Genomic DNA, 24,586 nt, shown 5'->3' on the forward strand with positions numbered 1-24,586 from the left:
GCGGGCCTCTCACTGTCGCGGCCTCTCTCGTTGCGGAGCACAAGCTCCAGATGCGCAGGCTCAGTGGTTGTGGCTCACAGGCCTAGTTGCTCCGCGGCATGTGGGATCTTCCCAGACCAGGGCTCAAACCCGTGTCTGCTGCATTGGCAGGCAGATTCTCAACCACTGCGCCACCAGGGAAGCCCATAGTGTTTGTTTTTCTCTGACTTATTTCACTTAGCAAAATACCCTCTAGGTCCATCCATATTCTCACAAATGGCGAGATTTCATTCTTTTTTATGGCTGAATAATATTCTATTGTATATATATATATATATACCGCATCTTGATTCCATTCATCTGTTGATGTATGCTTAGGTTGCTTTCATATCTTGGCTATTGTAAATAATGCTGCAGTGAACATAAGGGTATATTTATCTTTTTGAGTTAGTGTTTTGAATATGGTTGGAATTTCCAGAAGTGGAACTGCTGGATCATGATAGCCATTCTGACAGTTGTGAGGTGATATCTTATTGTGGTTTTGATTTGAATTTCCCTGATGATTAGTGATGTTGAGCATCATTTCATGTGTCTGTTGACCATCTCTATGTCTTCTTTGGAAAAATGTCTATTCAGGTCCTCTGTCCTTTTTTTTTTTTTTTTTTTTTTTTTTTTTTTGCGGTACGCAGGCCTTTCACTGTTGTGGCCTCTCCCGTTGCAGAGCACAGGCTCCAGACACACAGGCTCAGCGGCCATGGCTCATGGGCCTAGCCGCTCTGCGGCATGTGGGATCTTCCTGGACCAGGGCACGAACCTGTATCCCCTGCATTGGCAGGCGGACTCTCAACCACTGTGCCACCAGGGAAGCCCTCTCTGCCCATTTTTTAAGCGGGTTGTTTGTTTTTTTGATGTTGAGTTCTGTGAGTTCTTGGTATATTTTGGATATTAACCCCTTATCACAGATATGTCATTTGCAAATATCTTCTCCCATTTATTAGGCTGCTTATTTGTTTTGTTCATAGTTCCCATCAATGTGTAAAAGCTTTTTAGTTTAATGTGGTCCCATTTGTTTATTTTGGCTTTTGTTGCTCTTGCCTGAGAAGACATATTCAAAAAGATATTGCTAAGACTAATGTCAAAGAGCATACTGCCTATGTTTTCTTCTAGGATTTTTATGGTTTCAGGTCTTACATTTAAGTCTTTAATCCATTTTGAGTTTATTTTTGTATATGGTTTGAGAAAGTAGTCCAGTTTGATTCTTTTGCATGTTACTGTCTGGTTTTCCCAACACCATTTATTGAAGATGCTATTTTTTACCCATTGTATATTCTTGCCTCCTTTGTTGTAGGTTAATGGACCAATAAGTGTGGGTTTGTTTCTGGGCTCTCTGTTCTGTTCCGTTAATCTATGTGTCTGTTTTTATGTCAGTACCATACTGTTTTGATAACTGTAGCTTTATAGTGTATATCCATTCATCTCTTGACAGACACTTGTTTCCTTGTCTTAGCTATTGTAAATAATGCTGCAGTGAACATGGGAGTACAGATATCTCTTTGATATCCTTTTTTATTGTCTTTGCCTATATACACAGAAATGGGGTAGTTTTTAATTTTTTGTGGACCCTCCATACTGTTTTCCATAGTGGCTGCATTTACATTCCCACCAACAGTGTATAAGGGTTCCCTTTTCTCCATATTCTCACCAACACTTGTTATCTCTTATATTTTTGATGATAGCCATTCTAACAGATGTGAGATGATAACTCATTGTGGTTTTGATTTGCATTTGCCTGATGATTAGTGATGTTGATCACCTTTTCATGTGCCTTTTGACCATTTGTACGTCTTCCTTGGAAAAATATTTACTTCCTCTGCCTATTTCCAAGTCAGGTTTTTGTTTCATTTTTTTTGCTATTATGTGAGTTCCTCATATGTTTTGAATATTAACCCTTTATCAGGTTTATGATTTGCAAATATTTTTTCCCATTCCATACGTTGCCTTTTCATTTTGTTGGTGGTTTCCTATCCTGTGCAAAAGCTTTTTAGTTTGTTGTAGTTCCACTTGTTTATTCTTGCTTTTGTTGCCTCTGTTTTTGGTGTCAAATCCAAAAAATCATTGCCCAGACCAATATCAAAAAGCTTACCCCCTTATACTTTCTTTTAGGAGTTTTATGGTTTCAGGTCTTAAATTTAACTTGTTAATCCGTTTTGAGTTTATTTTTGTGTGTGGTGTGGATAGAGGTTCAGTTTCATTCTTTTGCACATGGCTTTACAGTTTTCCCAATACCATTTATTGAAGAAACTATCCTTCCCCCATTGTATATCTTATCTCCTTTGTCAGAAACTAATTGACCAGTAAGTGTGGGTTTATTTCTGGCCTCTCTATTCTGTTTCATTGATTTATGTGTTTTTATGCCAAAACAACACTTTTGATTACTGCAGCTTTGTAATATACTTTGAAATCAGGAAGTGTGATGATGCCTGCAGCTTTGTTCTTCTTTCTCAAGACTGCTCTGGGTATTCAGAATCTTCTCTGGTTCCATACAGATTTTAGGATTGTTTTTCTATTTCTGTGAAAAATGCCATTGGAATTTTATAGGGATTGTATTGAATCTAAATTGCTTTGGATAGTATGAACATCTTAACTATTAATTCTTCCAATACATGAGCACAGAATATATATTTATTTGTGCCTTGTTCAGTTTCTTTCATCATTGTCTTATAGTTTTCAGTGTACAGGTCTTTTACCTCTTTGGTTAAATTTATTGCTAAGTATGTTGTTGTATTTGATGCTCTTGTAAATGAAATTATTGTCTTAATTTCTCTTTCTGATAGTTTGTTGTTAGTGTATAGAAACACAACTGATTTTTTATGTTGATTTTATATCCTGTAACTTTACTGAATTCATTTATTAGTTTTAACAGTTTTGTGGTGGAATCTTTAGGTTTTTCTATATGATATTATGTTGTGTGCAAATAGAGACCATTTTACTTCTTCCTTTCCAGTTTGGTTGCCTTTTATTTCTTTTTCTTGTCTAATTGCTCTGGCTGGGACTTACAGTACTGTGTAGAAAGACGTGGCAAGAGTGGACATCCTTGTCTTGTTCCTGATCTTAGAGGAAAAGCTTCCAGCGTTCACCATTGAATATGATGTTAGCTGTAGGCTTGTCATATGTGACCTTTATTATGCTGAATTATGCTTCCTCTATACCCAGTTTGTTGAGAGTTTTTATCATGAATGGGTATTGAATTTTGTCAAATGCTTTTTCTGCATCTATTGAGATGATCATATGATTTTTAGCCTTCATTTTATTAATGTGGTGTGTTGCATTGGTTGATTTGTGGATGTCAAACCATCATTGCATGCCTGGAATAAATCCCACTTGATCATGTTGTTGATACTTTTAACACATTATTGACCAGGGGATTTTTGCAGAAACTAACACCTGTGGCTGATGGTTTGTTATGTAAGTGAATATTGAAACGCCTGCGTTTGAGTAAATATCAGCAACGTTTTTTGCACTTAATGTATTTATTTGAAACTTTGTACATGTCTTACTAAAGCATTCTGATATTTCGTTAGAGTGTGATAGGCAGTATAGCAGGCACCTCTGTGCAGGGGAACAGAACATCTATTACAAATATACCATGTTTCAATGCACTTTCCCCTGGAATAGCAGACTCTACACTTTCTGGTGGCATTTTTTTTTTGGTCCTGTGGGTATTATTTCCTCTAGAATATATTCTTTTATTTTACCTGATAGTTGACAAGGTGGATCTTTGCGGCACACTGTTCTAGAAACGCCACAAGAAGGACCAGGTGTGGGACTACCGCTGTATTACCAGAATGGTCAATTCCCCATTCTCTAGCTACTGCTAACAAAAATTGCTTGTAAGTCACTTTATTCTGTGCATTAAGGCTGCAATAAATTTTAAACACATTGAATAAAACTGCAATTACTCAAATATAAACCTACTTTCTTATACCATTTTCGAGTTCTCCGGAGGATATTGAAGTTTGCCAGATATTGATTGGATCGATCAACTCCCTTCATGTATTTATTATACTCTAATATACAGGTGGGCTTAGTTATCTGATGGCCAGTCCTCCATCTTCTTCTCCTGTAGTTGCTGTGGAGGTGTCATGAATAGTTGTCACCATGAGGACTAGCCTCTTGTCTTTCCATAGAAGAAGAGTCACTTCTCCTTTCCATAAGAATGTCATTTCTCCCCTCTGTAGATTTTTAGATTTCTCCTTTAATTGGTTTGGTAGACCACGATTCTCTCTTATAGTCCCACAAACTCTGGTTTTATTCTTCAACAATATTTCAGATGTGGACACACTGTTGTAATAATTGTCTTGGTAAATATGGTGCCATGAACCGAGATAAGGTTGTAGGACCAATAATATTGTTTCTTGCAGTTTCTTTCCTTCACCTGTGTAAATCTCAAAGTTGCCTATATATCCGGTTTCACTTTCACTCACCATCCTGACCAAAATTCCATATTTTGTAAGTTCTCTGGGATTATAGGTTTTGTTTTCTTTTTTTTTGGATTATAGGTTTTGAATCTGAGTTGTCCCCTCCACTTTATCATTGCCTCCTCAAGTGATAGCTCTTGTTTGGGTATATAGATCGATTGAAATTTTGGTAGAAAATAATCCAAAAGAGGTTTTTGAAATTCTGTCTGTAGCAAGTGGAGTTTCTGAGTTATCGGTAAAGTGAATAAATACCATTATTGGTTCAAACCTTCTTGTCATAATCTTTGGAAAGATTGGTGTTTCGGGATCAGTCAACCAGTATTCTTTCCAGTGTGACTTTCTTAATTGTCCCATCAAAATTATTTTTATTTTATTTTATTTTTTTTTGCGGCACGCGAGCCTCTCACTGTTGGGGCCTCTCCCGTTATGGAGCACAGGCTACGGACACACAGGCTTAGCGGCCATGACTCACAGGCCCAGCCGCTCCGTGGCATGTGGGATCTTCGCGGACCGGGGCATGAACCTGTGTCCCCTGCATTGGCAGGTGGACTCTCAACCACTGTGCCACCAGGGAAGCCCCCATCAAAATTATTAATCCAAGAAACTTCTTCATGTCACTATTGGTTACATCAGTCCATTTTAAAGCCTTATCATACTTTTTATTTATTTATTTTGTGTACGTGGGCCCCTCACTGTCGTGGCCTCTCCTGTTGCGGAGCACAGGCTCCGGATGCGCAGGCTCAGCGGCCATGGCTCACGGGCCCAGCCGCTCCACGGCATGTGGGATCCTCCCGGACCGGGACACGAACCCATGTCCCCTGCATCAGCAGGTGGACTCTCAACCACTGCGCCACCAGGGAAGCCCCTTATCATACTTTTTATATGATTTTTCATTCTGTTGGTAATACAGGTTTGTTTGAGAACCGACCAACTTGAAAAAGTCGTTACCAAAAATTAATTCTGTTATTTCACTAACACTTTGCGGGTTATTACATTCAGTAGTTACACCTGATACACCTGTAAAGTCTTCTAATTTTCGTGAAGTGTTGTCTTCAATCCACTCTTCCGTAGAAGCAAAGGAGCATTCTCCAGCACCGTGAGTTTCATTTTCACTTTCCGTATCAGAATCAATCACTAAGGTTTTTTGTCTTTTTGTTGGTCTAATAATTCACATCATCTGAATCAGAACTGTATTCTGAAGAACTGTCATCTTCTGAGGCACTAGTGTATATGTTGCTGGGACAGTCAGAGAAAGTATCTGTATAAAATTCACCGAAAAATTCTTCTTCACTCAAAATTGGTGATGCGTCATTTTTGAAAATTTTATGGTAATAAACTTGCATTTATAATATACACAAGACTGGGACAAAAACCTAACAGAGCAAAATGTGAGTGATAATGACAGTCATAAGTTGTATAATGAACCCTTGATCAATTTTAAGCTGTAACAACTTCACACTGTGATGTTAATTGTATCACACTCTATTGATACGTCTCCAATCAATAACGCTCGGGTAACAAAAGACGCATTATTACCTCTCAGGTCAGTAATGTGTCAATGTACTGTTGAATTTTGTTTACTAATGTTTTGTTGAAGAATTTTGCATCTACTTTTATCAGGGATGCTGGCTTGTAATTTCCATGTAGTATCCTTATTTGGCTTTGATATCAGGGTAATTTTGGCTTTGTTAAATGAGTTTGTTGGGCTTCCCTGGTGGCGCAGCAGTTGAGAGTCCGCCTGCTGATGCAGGGGACACAGGTTCGTGCCCCGGTCTGGGAAGATCCCACATGCTGCGGAGCGGCTAGGCCCATGAGCCATGGCCACTGAGCCTGCGCGTCCGGAACCTGTGCTCCGCAACGGGAGAGGCCCCAACAGTGAGAGGCCCGCCTACCACAAAAAAAAAAAAAAAAAAAAGTTTGTTGAGTGTTCCCTCCCCTTCTGTTTTTTGGAAGAGATTGAGGATTGGTACCAATTCTTTAAATGTTTGGTAGAATTTACCCTTTAAAGCCATCTGGTCCTGGAATGTACTTTTTTGGGAGGTTTTTACTAATTCAATCGGATTGGTACCAATTCTTTAAATGTTTGGTGGAATTCACCCTTTAAAGCCATCTGGTCCTGGAATGTACTTTTTTGGGAGGTTTTTATGAATTCAGTCTCCTTATTAGTAATTGTTCTGTTCAGATTTTCTATTTCTTCACTATTCAGTCTGGGTGAGCTGTGTATTTTTAGGATTTATTCACTACTTCTAAGTTGTCTGGTTCGTTGGTGTTTAATTGTTCTCCGTCTCTTATGATCCTTTGTATTTGTGTAGTATGAGTTGTAACATCTCCACTTTCATTTATAATTTTATTTATTTATTACCCCCCCCTTTTCTTGGTAAGTCTGGGTAAAGGTTTTTGTCTATTTTGTTTATCTTTTCAAAAAACCAGCTCTTAGTTTCTTTGATCTTTTCTACTGTGTTTTTGGTCTCAATTTATTTCCACTCTGACCTTGGTTATTTCCTTCCTTCTACTAACTTTGGGCTTAGTCTGTTTTTTTCTTTCTAGTTCCTTACAGTGTAAAGTTAGATTGTGTATATGAAGTCTTTCTTTTTTCTTAATGTAGGCATTTATCACTGTAAACTTCTTTCTTAGAACTGTTTTTGCTGCATCACTTAGGTTTTGGTGTGCTTTATTTCCATTTTCAGTTGTCTCAAGATGTTTTTTGATTTCTCTTTTGATTTTTTTTTCACCTATTTGTTGGTAAGTAGCATGTTGCTTAATCTTCACATATATGTAAATTTTCCTATTTTTGTCTTGTAATTGTTTTTAATCTTGTTTTAAGTAGTAGTTAATTGGTTTGTTAGGAAAAAAGAATTCGAGTAGTTTTTTTTTTTTCTCTACTCTAGGTACATACCTCCTGATAAGAGAGAAGAAAACGACCAATCAACCCACAAGTGGATGGTGTATGTCCGAGGGTCTCGTAGAGAACCCAGCATTAATCATTTTGTCAAGAAAGTTTGGTTCTTTCTTCATCCCAGCTATAAACCAAATGACCTTGTGGAAGTTAGGTGAGCACACTTGAGTTATTAAACCTGAGAAGTACAGATTTACTGAAGTGGAAGGAAAGTGATTTAACTTGAGAACACTCCCTTGAAATTCTTGTGTCATTAATAATTTACTCAGCTTCGGCTTTTAGTCACAGTATAGTTTTAGCTGTGGTTCTGTCTTGCAGATTTCTGTCTCTCTGAACAGGTACCATCCCCTTCTGTCAGGTTGTTACCATATGAATTATATTAGCTGATTCTCCTCTCCTGGAAATAGCTTAACTTGTTTATATAGATACAACGTTACTGTTTTTTATGATTATCAGAATATAATAGAATTAAATAAAGTTTCTGAAATTACAGAAATATTTAATGTTGAAAGTTCTCCATGATCTCACCTTCTCAGAAGTAACCCTTAGTGATATTTTTTCTGTATATATAAACCTAGTATAGTTGTTGAGGTTCTTTGTTGTCATTATTTCACAAAGATGGAATGATAATATATATATTGTTCTGAAATTTGTTTCATTTAGGTGTATTCTTTACATCTTTATGTGATGTTACATATCACATATATATTCATTGTATGACTGTATTGTGGAAGTGGTTGTGGGTCTTTATCAGTGAAATCTCCTGTATCCTCAGCTTTCTTCAGAACATTCCCTCCACTCCTGACTCTTAAGTAAAACATGGCTATCTCCTGAGAACACCACTTCTCCCAAGAAAACTTTCAAGTGGCAGCTGTTTTTTTCTCTCACACATCATGTACCATTGGGTCTAAAAATGGGGTGCATGTCTTTCTTGCTCATATTTGTGGCTTCTAGACCACCTTTCCCCTTTTTCTCTCTAAAAACCTCAGCTCCTTAGAAGCTTTGTAAGGTCTGCTGCTCCTCCTTGTCGCAGGCATCTGCTGATTTCCCAGTCAATCCTCTCTTTCAAAAACAGTTTTAGCACCTGGTGTACTGATTTTCTGTCTAGCAGTGCTCTTTTTTTTTAAAAATATTTATTTTATTTATTTTTGGCTGCGTTGGGTCTTCGTTGCTGCTCACGGGCTTTCTCTAGTTGCGGTGAGTGGGGCTACTCTTCATTGCAGTGCGCAGGCTTCTCATTGCGGTGGCTTCTCTTGTGGAGCACAGGCTCTAGACGCATGGGCTTCAGTAGTTGTGGCATGTGGTCTTCAGTAGTTGTGGCTCGCGGGCTGTAGAGTGCAGGCTCAGTAGTTGTGGCGCACGGGCTTAGCTGCTCCGCAGCATGTGGGATCTTCCTGGACCAGGGCTTGATCCTGTGTCCCCTGCATTGACAGACGGATTCTTAAGCACTGCGCCACCAGGGAAGTCCCTCTAGCAGTACTCTTGCCCTCATTCTTAAGAGCTTTGACATGCAGATAGACAATTCATCCAAAACCCTGGTCTCCCAGTTCATTGATAACCTCACTTTAATAATAAGGTTATGGTAGTGATATACCATAGAATCTAAGCTGAGTAAGGAGAGAAGGAGATTACATAAGAGCAGTGATGGGTAGTGCAAACTGGTGTGGGCAAGAAATGGAAATCTCTGTGGGGGTCAAAGGAATGGAGTCAGAAGATAGGAGTTGTTGGTCAGAAAGTCAAATACCTGGAAATGAGATTTTTTTGTAGTTAATACAGAACATTTATCTTCTTCATATGGCTAGTTATGCATTTATCAGTTACCAGCTGATCTGTCCTTTAATACACACTAAATTCTGGCATAAACATGGATCTGATGCTAGATTCCATTAGTGATTTTGATTCCTGTACTAGTATTATACTATTTTTTTAAATTAATTAATTTATTTTTGGCTGTGTTGGGTCTTTGTTGCCGTGTGCAGGCTTTCTCTAGTTGTGGTGAGCTGGGACCACTCTTCATTGTGGTACGGTGTGTGGGCTTCTCATTGCGGTGGCTTCTCTTGTCGCGGAGCACGGGCTCTAGGTGTGGGGGCTCAGTAGTGGTGGCTCGTGGGCTCTAGAGCGCAGGCTAGTAGTTGTGACTACATGCCGCAGTTGCTCTGCGGCATGTGGGATCTTCCCGGACCAGGGCTGAAACCTGTGTCCCCTGCATTGGCAGGCGGTTCTTAACCACTGTGTCACCAGGGATGTCCCTATACTATTTTAATTGTTTTGCTGTATAGTATATTCTGATCTCCGGTAGAGTATGTTCCCCTGATTATTATTATTCTACAGTTTTCGTCTTGGTCATTCTTGAGTATATATGTTGTTCCAGATTAGTTTAGAATCTCTGTCAAGTTATGGATTGAAATTGCATTGAATTAATGATTAATTTTCACACTTTTTATGATATTGAATCTTTTTGTCTTGTCTATCCTGGAGAATCAATGAGTGTAAACAAGATTTTTTTCTTTTAATGTTTATAAAACTTCCTGTATTTTCTTGACATATTTCACTGGATAGAACCTCAGAAAAGTGTTGATTGTCTGTTTTTTTCTAATCGTAGAGTTTGATAGAGGAGCAGTTACATTCTTAGGCTCTCAAACATTAGTATTGAGAAGGCCTTGTCTGTGATTTTGTTTCAGTCTATACCTGATTCATGAAATCTTTCAGAAATACCCGATACAGCTCATCTAGCCTCACCTGGAATTCCACTGGTGACCTAGACTTGTTTTCTTTGCTAGGAATACCATCTTCCTATTGTCTGTCTTCTTCACTTACACACACATGCACATATGCATATGTACATGCACACACTGTCTTTCTTAAGGTCTGCTGTTTATGCTTCAAGACATAACTCAGGTTACTTTCTCAGTGAATCCTTCTTTGCTCTACTTTCTTACAGGGGTTAAAATACAGTAAATGATTGTTTACTTGAATTCTTGGGATAGTAACAATATTTTATAGTTTAAGATAGCTTACAGAGTAACAGTATTTTCTGAGTTTAGATATACTGACTCCAGATAAGTCCGGTATTTTAATACACATATTTTAGTGAGTTTGGTAAGAAATAGTAGATGAGTTTAAAAAGTACTTTGTCTATAAAAATATAAATAATAAAAAGAATATATGGGGGCTTCCCTGGTGATGCAGTGGTTGAGAGTCTGCCTGCTGATGTAGGGGACACGGGTTTGTGCCCCGGTCTGGGAAGATCCCACATTGCCGTAGAGCGGTTGGGCCCGTGAGCCATGGCCGCTGAGCCTGCGCGTCTGGAGCCTGTGCTCTGCAATGAGAGAGGCCACAACAGTGAGAGGCCCGCGTACCAAAAAAAAAAAAAAATATATATATATATATATATATATATATACACACACACACATATATATATATGTTTTAATGTCCAGACCAGCAAGAAATTCCTTTATATAGTAAAAACAGCAACAAAAATACTGTTTTAGGAAAACATTTTATTTGATATAAAGCATGTGAATCAGTTAAAATGTATTAATCATATTTTGTATTGATGATAAACATCTGATTTATCAAAAATGGGATTAAAAACTCATTACATAAAACCCTAATACTTAATGATGCAAATCAATGCCTATTTTATTTCTCAGTTCTCATCCCAGGAATTGGAATTTGTGAAACACACTGAGTTCCTTTAAGTTTTAGAATATATCATGCAGTAATATATGAAGTTGTATTTATTAAGAAATCTTTACTAATCTGCAGGTAAAGGTGGCAAATCACACTTATCAGGTTGTATTGTAATGGTCTGAGGAAATCCAAGGAAAAGATCATACATATAGCTCCTCTTCAAATTTCTCTCTCATCTTATACATCTGTAGTATCTTCTGTTAATAGTAAGTGAACTTTGTTTTCTGAAATTTATGAGGCTTCACATCATGGAAATAGCCTCTGACAATTATTTTCTGTCTAGTCCATGCCACTCTGACAGTATTGCATAACTGGCTGTGGTGGTATATCTGACCAGTTAGTTTTTCACAGCTTGTGAATTGCACCATTACTACATACCTTTCCCAAGAGCATACTTTCCCATACTTTATTAACTACTGGGTTATGATTTTTAAATAGTATTTTAAAAGAGATCCTTGCTTGTGTGCTTCTGGTGTTTAAAACTCCTGAGAAATAATTTGTTAATGATCAACCACATCTCTGTGTTTTCATAGCAAGTAATGTATATAAGTTTATTATTACACTTACTAATTTACATGTATGTCTCCCTTAGTAGATTGACATCTTCTCGATGTTTGGGACCTCTTCTTAATTCTTTCTCTCCCTGTGATCTGTCTAGCACAGTATCCAGCATGTAGTAAATGTCATTTCTTGTTGAGTGAATTATTGAATTCATGATGTGAGCTATTCCATTTGTAGGTGGCTGTGTTTGTTTGGAAGTTTTTAATTATATTGAGCAGAGACCTAACTTCCTTTAACTTCTAAACAGTACACTTTCCATCCGTTTGTTTTGTAACACCACACAGAATCAGTGTAGTCCCTTTTCCATGTAGCTGTTGTTCAAATATTTTGAAAGCAACTGGTAGGTCTCTTCTATTCTCCTCCAAGCCAAATATCCACATTTCAGTTGTCATTCGTGTGACTTTGTTTTATGTTCCTCTGCCATCCAGGTTATATTCTCTGACACACTCTGGTTTGTCTGTATTCTTTTTATTTTGGCGGTACGCGGGCCTCTCACTGCTGTGGCCTCTCCCGTTGCGGAGCACAGGCTCCGGACGCGCAGGCTCAGCGGCCATGGCTCACGGGCCTAGCCGCTCTGCGGCATGTGGGATCCTCCCGGACCGGGGCACGAACCCGTGTCCCCTGCATCAGCAGGCGGACTCTCAACCACTGCGCCACCAGGGAAGCCCTGTCTGTATTCTTAAAATATTCTTCTTAGAGCTGAACTTTAAATTTCAGGTAGGACAGAACATTAGCATGTGTCATAGATTTAATTGTAAATCTGTGTTCTTTGCAAGGCTTTTAAGGTGGTTCTTGTGTCAGGTATCTAAAGTAACGTGATGAGTAGGCGAGATCTTTTCAGCTGCCTTGAAACTTGGGGATAATCTTTATCTCTGGACCAAAGCACATGTATTTTCATCGTGCACTCTGAATCTCCTCGTCAGAGCACATTACCTGATGAAGAGCATAAGTAGATTCTGTTCCTGTAGACCATCTGTTTTCCATTTGGTTCAGTTATTCCTTAGCCAACTTCTTAAAAGCTGTGACTGTAAACTTTGCTTTTAGGCACAAGATAGTCACTAAGTGTATGCCAGGCTCAGGACTTGATACAGGGTTAGCAGAGATGAAGAACACTTGGTTACTGTGTCAGTAGAATATTCCTGCCCTTGGTGCATGAGAGACTAGAGTGTGCTCAGCCCCCAAGGGAATGTCCTAGTGAGCCTCTTCAAAACATTTGTATCATTAAAAAAAATAAGCATGGGCCCTGGAGTTTAAATCTCAGATCCACTACTTATTTGCTGCATGACCTTGGGCTAGTTATTTAGCCTCACTGTGTCTCAGAGGGGATATCTCATATTGTGATTTAAAAATTAGATAAGTTAATAGATACAAAGGGCTTAGAACAGTGGTAGGATCATAGTAAACAATATAAGTGTTTGCTTCTGCGGCTGTTACAAGGAACAGAATGTGTTTACCCTGAAAAGAAGAGAACTTAGTGGAATGTTTTAGTTTTTTGAAGGTCATGTGGAGGAGGAATTTGTGATTGTAGAAGGAATACTAGAAGTAACATGCAGGAGGAAGATGAAATATTTTTATAACAGAGCTCTTTAGAAATGTGATAGAGAGTGTTACTAAAGTAATGAATTCTGGGTCACTAGAAGTGATCCTAAAAGACTGGTTGCCCATTTGAATTATTTGGGCGAGGAATTGTGCTTCATTCTGTATTTTTAGGAAATTTTAAAGCCTAGTTTTTTAAAGCCTAGTATTCTGTGGGTTGTCTTCTTGGTTATTGATACATTTCACCCTCTATGAGGAATCTAGAAATATAGAAGTCTATTTAGGGGAAGCAGTCCCCTTTTTGTGTGAAATACATATGTCTTTTGAAGTATAACGTTTCTATAGCTGTCTTATCTGTTGGTAGGTCTTGGATTTCTTTTTTGTTTCCAAAAATACGGTCAGGGAGGAATTTCCTGTTAAAAAGCATTGTTCCTTTTTCCTGATTTGTCTGTCCTCTGTCTTCCCTGGCAGCAGTCCTTCCTGTCCATTCACTAGAGTTTAGCCTATGTACACAAATTGAGGAGCACAGCTGATTTACTATATCCTTTGTAAGAGAAATTCAGCATACAAACCATGAGATTGACGGATATTGCAAAGTGAATTTGGGCCTTCCACTTAGCTTTACTGGAATTTAAATGACTAAACTTGTCATCAATAGAATTTCCCTTAATTATTCTTCTTAATTCCACCATGTCTGTAGGCCCCACTGTATCTCTGGCTTTGGATTCCTTTTCAAGCTGCTGTCTCAAGGCAGCATTCTCATTTGACCCCAAGCCTGTCTTTATTGCTGTCTGAACCTATGCTGACATCATGGCTACTTCTCTTACTAACTCAGCTGGTTCCTTCCATCCAGGGCACTGTGTTTCTTTGCTTTCTTTTCTCTAGTTTATAATACAGCTGTTGCTTCCTCTACTTTCCAGGCTTCTCTCACACTCAGGGATTTTTCCTGCTTTGGGCTCTCCTGGTAGCCTCTGGTTTTGTGCCTGATGATTCATATCTGTTCCTAGACTCCTCTCAGGTTGTGTTCTTGGACTCTGCCCTTACTGAATTCATGTCCCTCCTTAGTTTTCCAAAAGCACATCCCACTGAAAGTTCCTTTCTCCCTGCAATCTTGGCATTTCTCTCTCATTATAGGAATTCCAAGCCATTGATTCATAATGAACACTTTAATTTTAAAGCATTCTCTCTTTCCTCCATTAACGTAAACCATATTATTCTTGAGTACATGAAGGTCTCAATTAAATTTTTAAACTTTTTATTCTGGAAAATTCCAGACATATATTGGGTTGGCTAAAAAGGTCCTTTGGTTTTTAAGTAAAAATAAAAGACACATTTTTCATTTTCACCAAGAACTTTATTGAACAGTGGATTCACCATTTTGTTCCACTACCTTCTGCCAGTTTTCAGGCAACTTCATAATTCCATCTTTCCAAAACTTTTTATCGTTTTGAGCAAAGAACTGTTCTAGGTGCCTTTTACAGTCTTACAGGGAATTGAAATTTTTTCCATTTAAGAGAATTCTGTAAAGACTGAAGTAAATGGAAATCCAAAGGTGCAATGTCTCGTGAATACAGCAGATGAATCAGAACTTCCCAGCCAAGCTGTAACAGTTTTTGCCTGGTCATCAAAGAAACATGCGGTCCTGTGGTATCCTGATGGAAGAAGGTTATGCATTTTCTTTTGACTAATTCCGGACGCTTTTGGTCGAGTGCTGCTTTCAGTTGGTCTAATTGTGAGCAGTACTTTTTGGAAATAATCGTTTTGTTTTCCAGAAGGTGCTCATAATAGAGGACTGCCTTCTAGTCCAGCCATGTGCACAACATCACCTTCTTTGGATGAAGACCGGCCTTTGGTGTGGTTGGTGATGGTTCATTTCACTTGCCCCACAGGCAAAGCTTCCATTCCACATTACCGTACAGTATCCACTTTTCATCACCCGTCACAATTTGTTTTAAAAACAGACTGTTTTCATTATGTTTCAGTAGAGAATCGCATGGGGAAATATATGGTCAAGAAGGTTTTTTTGCTTATGTGGAACCCAAACATCAAAGCGATTCACATAACCAAGCTGGTGCAAATGATTTTCAATGCTTGATTTGGATATTTTGAGTATGTTGGCTATCTCCCACGTGGTATAACATTGGTTGTTCTCAATTAATGTCTCGATTTGATTCCTATCAACTTCAACTGGTCTACGCAACCGTGGAGCATCGTCCAGCGAGAAATCTCCAGCGTAAAACTTTTGCAAACCACTTTTGACACATTTTGATCAGTCATAGCACCTTCTCCATACACTGCACAAATCTTTTTTTGCATTTCAGTTGCATTTTTATCTTTCTTGAAATAGTAAAGCATAATATGCCAAAAATGTTGCTTTTTTCTTCCATCTTCAATATTAAAATGGCTACACAAAAATTCACCCATTTTGATAAGTTCTTTTTTAAACGCACGCTGATATGACAGCTGTCATCATACAGTCTAACAAAATTGTTTCAAATGAAGTTAAAGACAACTAAGTGCTACTAGAAGCCATCTTACTGAAAAAAATGAACGTACCTTTTGGCCCACCCAGTACAAAGTAGAGTCTATTGAATCCTCACGTACCCAACACCAATTATCAACAGCATGCCAATCTTTTTCTCATCAATCTTCCTTTTTATTCTCTTCACAAATTACATTTTGACTGCTGAAAATTCTCTAGTCCAATTAGCATTCACACACATTCCTCTCTATTCACTAAAATTATATAAAGTCATATATAATTTAAGTCTTCTTAGTAGATAGTTTCAAATAAATTGTCACTTTCAGATTGAGCATTCATGATTTATTTTGTTTTTGCCAGAGTGGAGGAATAAATGATTGTCTTGGGGTAGGGAACATACCTCCCAGCCTATGTCTATCAAGTAGCAATCAAGGATTCTGGCTTTAATACTGCGACATCCATCAAATCACCTTAGTTCCCTGTCTGTGAAAATAATGACATTGGATTGTATGGTATAAGTGTCTTAGCTCTAAGTATTCAGTAGTTGAAAGCTTAATGTAGGTTTGAGTTGAATTTTTTATGATTTAGCATTTTAGCAAAATTCAACGTATTGATTTAGCATCAAGTGAGGAAATTAAATAATTATTAGAAACATGTGAAGTTCTAACTTAGGCATTATGGGAAAACTATTCTTTCTAGAATGAGAGAGTGAACATGGACTAATACGTTAATATCTGCTTTTCCCTAGAGAGCCTCCTTTTCACTTGACCAGAAGAGGCTGGGGTGAGTTTCCTGTCAGAGTTCAAGTACACTTTAAGGACAGCCAGAACAAGCGGATAGATATCATACATAATCTGAAGGTATTGTAACAAAACATTGCTCCCCAGAAATGAAGTATCTTTTTTTTGTGTGGTACACGGGCCTCTCACCGTTGTGGCCTCTCCCGTTGCGGAGCACAGGCTCTGGACACGCAGGTTCAGCAGCCATGGCTCACGGGCCTAGCCGCTCCGCGGCACGTGGGATTCCCGGACCAGGGCACGAACCCGTGTCCCCTGCATCGGCAGGCGGACTCTCAACCACTGTGCCACCAGGGAAGCCCTGAAGTATCTTTGTTCACCTCCACTTAAAGTGGTGGGTTAGCCCTCTGAGAGAAGTGGCCACGGATAGTGGGAGCAGGATAAATCTTTTTGAGTGTGTTTTGCTTACTGCTACAACACTTGCCTTCTGAAGGTTGGGGAAGGGGTCACTTTACAGCAGAATGTATATTCTTTAAAAAGATGAACTGGTCAGATAATCAGAAGACTTCAATCTCTGATCAGAGCTCACTTGTACTGTGCTACCTGGGGCTAACAAGTAAATGAAATCTTTTTCTTTTTAATCTGTATTTTACTCTTTACATTTTAATTTTCTGTAAAAAGAGGCACAAATAATAAGCCTTGTCTATTTATCTTTTAAGGATAAAGATAGAAGTGAACATATTTTAGGAAATATTAAGTACTGTGGAAGGTTGTAATACTTTTGAAATCCTTAACTGATATATCCACATGGTTTATTATGTAACCATTACAAATTTTATTTTAAAAAGTGTTTTTTATACATGGGAAAAACTACCATTTTAGTAAATGAAAAGCATAGAGTATAAAACTATGTATATAGTATGAGGTCAACCGAGATTTTAAATAGGTGGGAAAAACACAAAAGAAATACCCTAAAAAGTTGGAGTAATTGAAGTAATGACATTGTGGGAGGTTTCTCCTGCCCCTTTTTTCTGTGTGTGCATGTGTGTGTTTTTCTTTTCCAGTTTTATATAATAAACATTTAACTTTCATAGTTGGAAGACAGACCATTTTTTTAAAGTGCCCACATCCCTCTCTGTTGTAACCTCCTGTACATTTTCTCTCCGTAAAATATAATCCTAATATTGAACTTCTCCCCAAATGCCCTTACTTTGTGATTTACCACATTATTCTCATTAATTGCCCCCAAGTGAATCTGAGTACATTTTCATAATTCCTGTTTTGTTCCCTTTGTTCCACAAACGTACCCTTTTCAACCTTAAGGCCGCCTGAGATTTGTCCTCCATTGTTGGTAAACAGCACTACTTAACTTCATGTTTAAGTTATTTTCTAGAGATTACTGTAAAACAAGATTGCCTTATAACCTCAGAGAAGAACTGAAACCAAATAAAGAACATATAGCCACTTGGTTCGGAGGGGCAGGATATGTTCCCACTTAGTTAGAGGAAGGTCTGAAATAGTTTTGCTTTCCTCTTAACTTATTTTAAGCACTGTACATACCATCTTATATTGCACTGGGCCCAACCCTAATCCCTAAAATAAAGGGAATTGTTTACATAGTTTTTATACGTATTTTATTGTCCTTAGAGTTCCTGGTGAATGATTGAGACAGTTTTTAAAGTATTTCTTCCCAGATTTTCCTTAATTTTACAATATATTACATGTTGATTGGCCTTGAGAACTTAAGCACCTCTGTTGTGACCACTGATCTTTATTTATTCTGGAGTATCATTTTTCCTGCAATTTCTTTGGTAACTCTCAGAACCATCTTTGATTTTTCCCTTTGTGTTCTAAATATTTGTTCACTTGCAGACCATTAATTTTTCTTTTAGACTACCCTTCTCCCTTTCCACTCTTACTAGGCTATTCTTATACTCTGTCTCCTGATTAGCTTCTTTAATGCCAATCTGTCTTTTTTCCCTCAGTCCATTCTGTACACCGCCATCAGATTAGTCTTCCTAAAACAGGAGAACCATTATGTTGTTCCTCTCTGACAAGCTTTGATTGAATTCCTGTTATTCAGGTTCAGACTCCCCTGCCTACTCTTCCAGGCTCTTCACATTTTGACTTGACATACTTTACCCTAAATTATCTCACACTAATCCCCTGCATGAACTTCCTACTCCCGCCAGGTCAGTCTGTTCATGTCCCAGAAATGCCTTAGGCCAGCTCTTAAGTCTTTTATGCTCTTCCCTCCTCAAATGCCTGTGTGTATTCTTTCCATTCTTCACGTTCCTATGTAGCTTTTCCTGGCTATTAAAGTCCATAGCAATCCCTCTGTATTCTGAAATTCTGTAGTACATAACAATCTATATTTGATACTGTAATAATTACATTATATACTAAATACGCTAAGTGTTAAGAGTTCAATAAAATTTAAAGTTTCTGGGATGAAATTCACATATCTGCATCCCTGACAGGTAGTCATCTAACCTCTCCTCAACCATCACTGGAGCACAGTAATTCCCAAAACAATCCATTTATCCATTTAGTAAATAAACTTTTAGAAGCTTCTTTCATAAATTTACCTAAAACTGTTACCCGTTTCTCCCCCGCCCCCCCTTCTAACCTTGATCTCATTTATTCTAGTTTGATTTCTGGAATAGTACAGAACAGGACTTTGTTTTCTTTTGTAAGAACTCTAAAAATGTTTAATGATAGCGTTTGTGTCTCTCCTTAAATCATTTCTTCCTCAGCCAAAACCTGTTCTTGTAACGTTTCTTGTATGCTGTGCTTTCTTTCCAGTTTCTCTTGTCATTTTGATAATAGTTCTGTTTTATCAGTGTCTCTCTCAAAATGTGGTCCCAAGAATAAAACATAGGCCAGTGCAGATTACAGAGACTATTATATCTGTGCTCTGGAGAATATGCAGAATGGATGTAGCCTTAAAATTGCTCGTATCTTTTTAACAGTCAACCTGTTGGCGAAGGTTTAAAACTCCAGATGTGTTCCATGGTGCTACTATAAATCTACCCTCTACTGCCTTTTCTATTATGAACACTAGGTCTCATGACTGAGTTGTCTTCTCTGTGTTCCCTGCTAAGGAACTCAGCCAGACTGAAATCTACTTCTTGCAAGCCTTTAGAATTTTCTATTTACTAACCTATCCCTGGCTTCATTTTTTCCCCCATCTCTCCTTTCCTTTTCTTTCCTTTCTACCCAACTTAACCATTTTTACCTATTGATCTTACTGTATAAGATTTATATGGTAAGCTGCCACAAATCCTTTTTTTAAATTTTAATTTTAAATATAAAGTATAAGAATAAGAACCTCACCTCTTTGTATGTAATTGTAAACTTTTTTATTTATATTATTGACATTCCCTCAATTTATACTCCTTTCTCCCCTCTAAAATAAATCATCCATGAAGTTAATATACTGGTAGTTATTAGTATTGCCTATATTGCCTAAATTTTCATTCATTTTTTGCACAAGTGCTTAGTAAATATACCCTAAGTATATAATTGTGTCATCACACTGCATGTATATTTTTATAGCCTGTTTTTATAATAACTACCTATATGTCTGAGGTTGTTTTTATTTATTTTACTCAGTTTTTCTCTCAGAAAATTCAGGGTTTTTATTGACATGATGAATTTATACATTATGAAAAAGTAGAGCCTATGATATGAAGACTTGCAGTGGAAGGGGTTTTAGTTAAGACTGTATCCTAAGCTTTATAAGTAAGCATAGTGAAACTTAATACTCTTCTGTCTTTCAATAGCTGGACAGAACTTATACTGGCTTGCAGACTCTTGGAGCAGAGACGGTAGGTTATTTTCCTACAGTATTATTTGGGAACAGTAGAATGAAAATTGATCTTCATTTTTAATTAAGAAAAAAAATGAACGCTTAATTTTATAAAAAGTTTCTCTCCCCCCTTACTTATTTATTTTTAAATTGTGATAAAATACACATAAAATTTACCATTTTAATCATTTTAAAGTGTTAGGTGGTGTTAAATATATTCACATTTTCACGCAGCTGTCACTACCATTCATCTCCAGAGAACTCTTCATCTTGGAAAACTGAAACTACCCATTTATAAGAACTCACCCTCTTCCCGCAACCCCTAAACCACTCTTCTATTTTCTGTCTCTATGAATTTGACTACTCTAGGTAACACATAAGTGGAATCATACAGTATTCTTTTTTGTGTGTGACTGCCATATTTCACTTAGCATAATGTTCTCAAGATTCATCCATGTTATAGCATGAATAAAAATTTCCTTCCTTTTTAAAGGCTGAGTAACATTCTGTTGTATGTATACATCACATTTTGTTCAACCACTTATCTGTCAATGAGCACTTGCGTTGCTTCCATCTTTTGGCTATTGTGAACAATGCTGCTAAGAATGTGGGTCTCTCTGTTCGTGTCCCTGTGTTCAGTACTTTTGGGTGTATACCCAGAAGTGGAATTGCTGGATCATACAGTAATTCTATTTTTAATTTTTTTGAGAAACCACCACACTGTTTACCATAGCAGCTGCATCATTTTACATTCCCACCAACAGTGTGTAAGGGTTTCGATTTCTCCACATCTTTGCCAGTGCTTGTTGTTTTCTGTTTTTTTGATACTATCCAGGGAGTGTGAGGTGGTATTTCTTTGTGGTTTTGGTATGCATTTCTGTAATAATTATTGATGTTGAGCATTTTTTCATGTGTTTATCAGCCATTTATATATCTTTTTTGGAGAAATGTGAATTCAAATCCTTTGTCCATTTTTGAATTGGGTTGTTTGGTTTTTTGTAGCTGATTTTTAGGAGGTGTCTCTATATTCTTGAGATAATCTCTTATCAGATATATGATTTGCAGATATTTTCTCCCATTCTGTGGGTTGTCTTTTCACTCTGTTATCGTGTCCTTTGATGCACAGAAGTTTTAAATGTTGATGTAGTCTAATTTATCTGTTTTTTCTTCTATCTGTACATTTTGTATCATATCCAAGAAATCATTTCCAAATTCAGTGTTATGACACTTTGCCCCTATATTTTCTTCTAAGTTTTATTGTTTTAGGTGTTATGTTTAGGTCTTTGATCCATTTTGAGTTAATTTTTGTATATGGTGTAAAGTAAACTTCCACTTTCATTCTAATGCATGTGGATCTCCAGTTTTCCCAGCACTATGTGTTGAAAAGATTGTCCTTTTCCCAATCAGTGGTCTTGGCACCCTTGTCAAAAATAATTTGACCATGTATGTGAGAGTGTATTCTATTCGTCTGTCTTTATGCTAGTACCACACTGTTTTGATTACTATAGTTTTGTAATAATAAATTTTGAAATCAGGAAGTATTAGACCTTCAACTTTGTTTTCCCACCCCATCCTCCTCCTCCTTTTTTGGTATTCATGATATATCAGCAGTAGCCATTATGATTAGAATTAGCTAAGTTAAACCTTACTCTCTGCAGGGAAATGTGCTGTGTTATGCCAGAAGTTATTTATTGAGCACATACTATATGCTAAGCACTGGTTCAGGTACTGAGGATACAAAAATGAACAAATGAGAGTAGCTACTACTCTCAAGGAGTTTTATTCTTGGTTGTATTGAGAGTAGGGAGAAGGTATATGGTAAATATAAAAACAAATAAGATAATTTCACTTACAAATAAGTGCTATAAAGAAGAGAGTAGCTGGAGGACAAGTTGGGTGCTTTAGCTAGGTTGGTTAGGGAAGGCCTCTCTGAGAAGGTGACATTTGATTGAGACCTAATGGTGAGAAAGAGGCAGTCATGCTGAGATTGGGGGAAAGAGTGTTCTAAGGTGCAGAAACACTAAATGGAAGTTCCCCAATTTTATGATTGGTTTCATTGAGTGATCTATTAAGCCAGATTAGATTACATTCTGGGATAAATCCTTTAGTTATTGAGATTGAAATTGCCTTTGAAGTATGAATAGAAATCATTTGCGACGTCTGTTAGAGCACCATGTTTTGAGACAGGTTTGGGGCTTTCTGTGACACTGATGATGGATTCATGAGCCCAGTTGTTGCCCGATCGTGTAGGTAGTGGATGTTGAGCTCCATCGGCATTCTCTTGGAGAAGACACCGTTTATCCTCAGTCCTCCGAGTCAGACATCTCAGATGCCCCACCATCCTTGCCTTTGACCATTCCAGCCCCTGTGAAAGCGTCCTCACCAGTAAAGCAGTCACATGAGCCAGTACCTGATACCTCTGTGGAGAAAGGTAGTATATATTTTTCCTTGTATGGAAATGCATTTTTACCTTGTATAGAGCAGTCATTATGGCGTGTTCCTTTCCATCACTTGATGTTGAACTGCTGTTTTCAGTGCCTTATGAGTGTATGGAAAATAAATTTTGCATAAGTAGGCATGCTGCTCTTCTACACAGACCTATTATGAAAATAGCCAAGCCCTTACTCTTCTCAGAAAAAATTTTTAATGCAGTTTTATCGACATTTTATAGAACACAAAACTCACTGAAAAGCATTACATTTTTATTCTTTGATGAATATAATGGTTTCCTCTAATATGTTACAGGAAGACTTTCTTGTTTGGTCCATAATTGTGTGAACAAGAAGTTCAAATATTAGTATCTAATCTTATTTAAAATACAATATAAGACTTATCATCAACAAATGTATTTTGACTATGGCATCTTTTTATTTAGTAAATATATAAGTATATAGTTAAGTTTTTAAGTGTTCACTTATATAACATATACAAGTACGATATAAAATTGATTCTAAATGGTTTTAGTATGATCTGTAAGTCTACGTTTAATGTGATGTTAATATTTTAGTTCTTTTATAAAAATCTCAACTTTATTTCTCTTAAGTTTCAGTTGCATCCTTTTTATGGGCATTTAATAAAACAGGACATCATTAGATTAAGCTAATGCTTGCTTTTGAGTTTTTCTTCTCTAAACAGTTTGTCAATTCATATATAAAGAATGGGAGAACATAATGAACTTATAAATTTTATTATATAGTGTTAGCTAATATGTTTTCTAATTTTTTGAAAGAAGCATTTTAATGAAACATGATTCTAGGCATGATATTTACATTTCACCAGAAAATACATAAAGCAGTGTTAAATACCAGTCAACTGTATTTATTTTACTACTGGTAAATGGCTTATATGGTTTTTGAAATGGTGAGAGATTTCAAAGTGGTTGATGACTTATTTGCGTGTTTCATTTCAAGAAGGATTCCCAGCCAACACTGAAGCTGAGAGACACACTACATTTTATTCTTTGCCATCTTCATTGGAACGAACACCCACCAAAATGACAACATCCCAGAAAGTCACCTTTTGTTCTCATGGCAATTCAGCTTTTCAGCCAATAGCATCAAGTTGCAAAATTGTGCCACAAAGTCAGATTCCTAATCCGGAGTCACCTGGAAAATCCTTCCAGCCTATCACCATGAGCTGCAAGATTGTCTCAGGTATACGTGGTATATATGAATTTGGTGTGTGTAAAAATTGTTAGAATGATAAAGTACTATGGCTTTTTTTTTTTTTTTAGTTTTTTTTTTTTAGTTTTTCTAAGCAGGGTTTTTGTTTAGTTAACAAGCAAGCTCATCACTGTTGATTAGCAAAGCAAAAGTGTCACAAAACAAAAACAAAAGTCATTCATATGGAAACAATTTTTGAATGAGGAAAGAAATAAAATTCAAAGCACCCAAATTTTCATCTAGAATCAGCACAGGTAAATTGTTTGCTAGGATGTATGGAGGAAACTAAAGTAGAAATTAAGTTTGGGAATTATATATGGAAACCAGAGTGACTAGTAATAGAAAAAAATTAAATGCCTTTTGGTTTGTAGTTAAGCTTCAAGGGTTGGTTTGGGATTGAGATATCTTTTATACTCTATAACCACACTAGAAATTTACTCATTCCTGTGATAGGTCGTTCTGAGGTTTCATTTTCACTGAGGTTGAGTTGTCCATTGCCGCACAACAGTTTATGTTAGGTAAACTTCTAGTAGAAATATGCTTTATAGTTTTGACTGTGCCACCTCAGAAAAGACATGAAAGTGAGTCAATAGAAATACGTAGGCAGTGGGAGACTTCTATATAATTCTTAAATGAAGGGGGTGGGGGGAGTGTTCAGTGCTAAAAATAGCTAAGCAGAAATATGATCCAAGTCCTTGAAATTGATAAAAGGTAAAGAATGTATAATTTTACCCACCAGTTAGAAGCG

General features: G+C 37.2%; 1 protein-coding gene across 10 annotated transcripts in view; it reads left to right on the top strand.

The window, feature by feature from the left end:
- Positions 1-24,586, top strand: part of YEATS2 (YEATS domain containing 2) — a 109,102-nt gene that overhangs the window by 41,926 nt on the left and 42,590 nt on the right. For 7 of the 10 annotated variants that reach the window (XM_060150111.1, XM_060150113.1, XM_060150116.1 and 4 more), the window contains 5 exons: positions 7,346-7,507; positions 16,377-16,488; positions 20,151-20,195; positions 22,427-22,607; positions 23,587-23,829. In XM_060150111.1, coding sequence (XP_060006094.1) covers positions 7,346-7,507; positions 16,377-16,488; positions 20,151-20,195; positions 22,427-22,607; positions 23,587-23,829 — 743 coding nt within the window. The remainder of the gene's footprint in view (positions 1-7,345; positions 7,508-16,376; positions 16,489-20,150; positions 20,196-22,426; positions 22,608-23,586; positions 23,830-24,586) is intronic. The other 3 variants (XM_060150114.1, XM_060150115.1, XM_060150118.1) reach the window with 2 other exon arrangements.

The sequence above is a fragment of the Lagenorhynchus albirostris genome, chromosome 5 (assembly GCF_949774975.1).
Source record: "Lagenorhynchus albirostris chromosome 5, mLagAlb1.1, whole genome shotgun sequence".
Taxonomy (NCBI): domain Eukaryota; kingdom Metazoa; phylum Chordata; class Mammalia; order Artiodactyla; family Delphinidae; genus Lagenorhynchus; species Lagenorhynchus albirostris.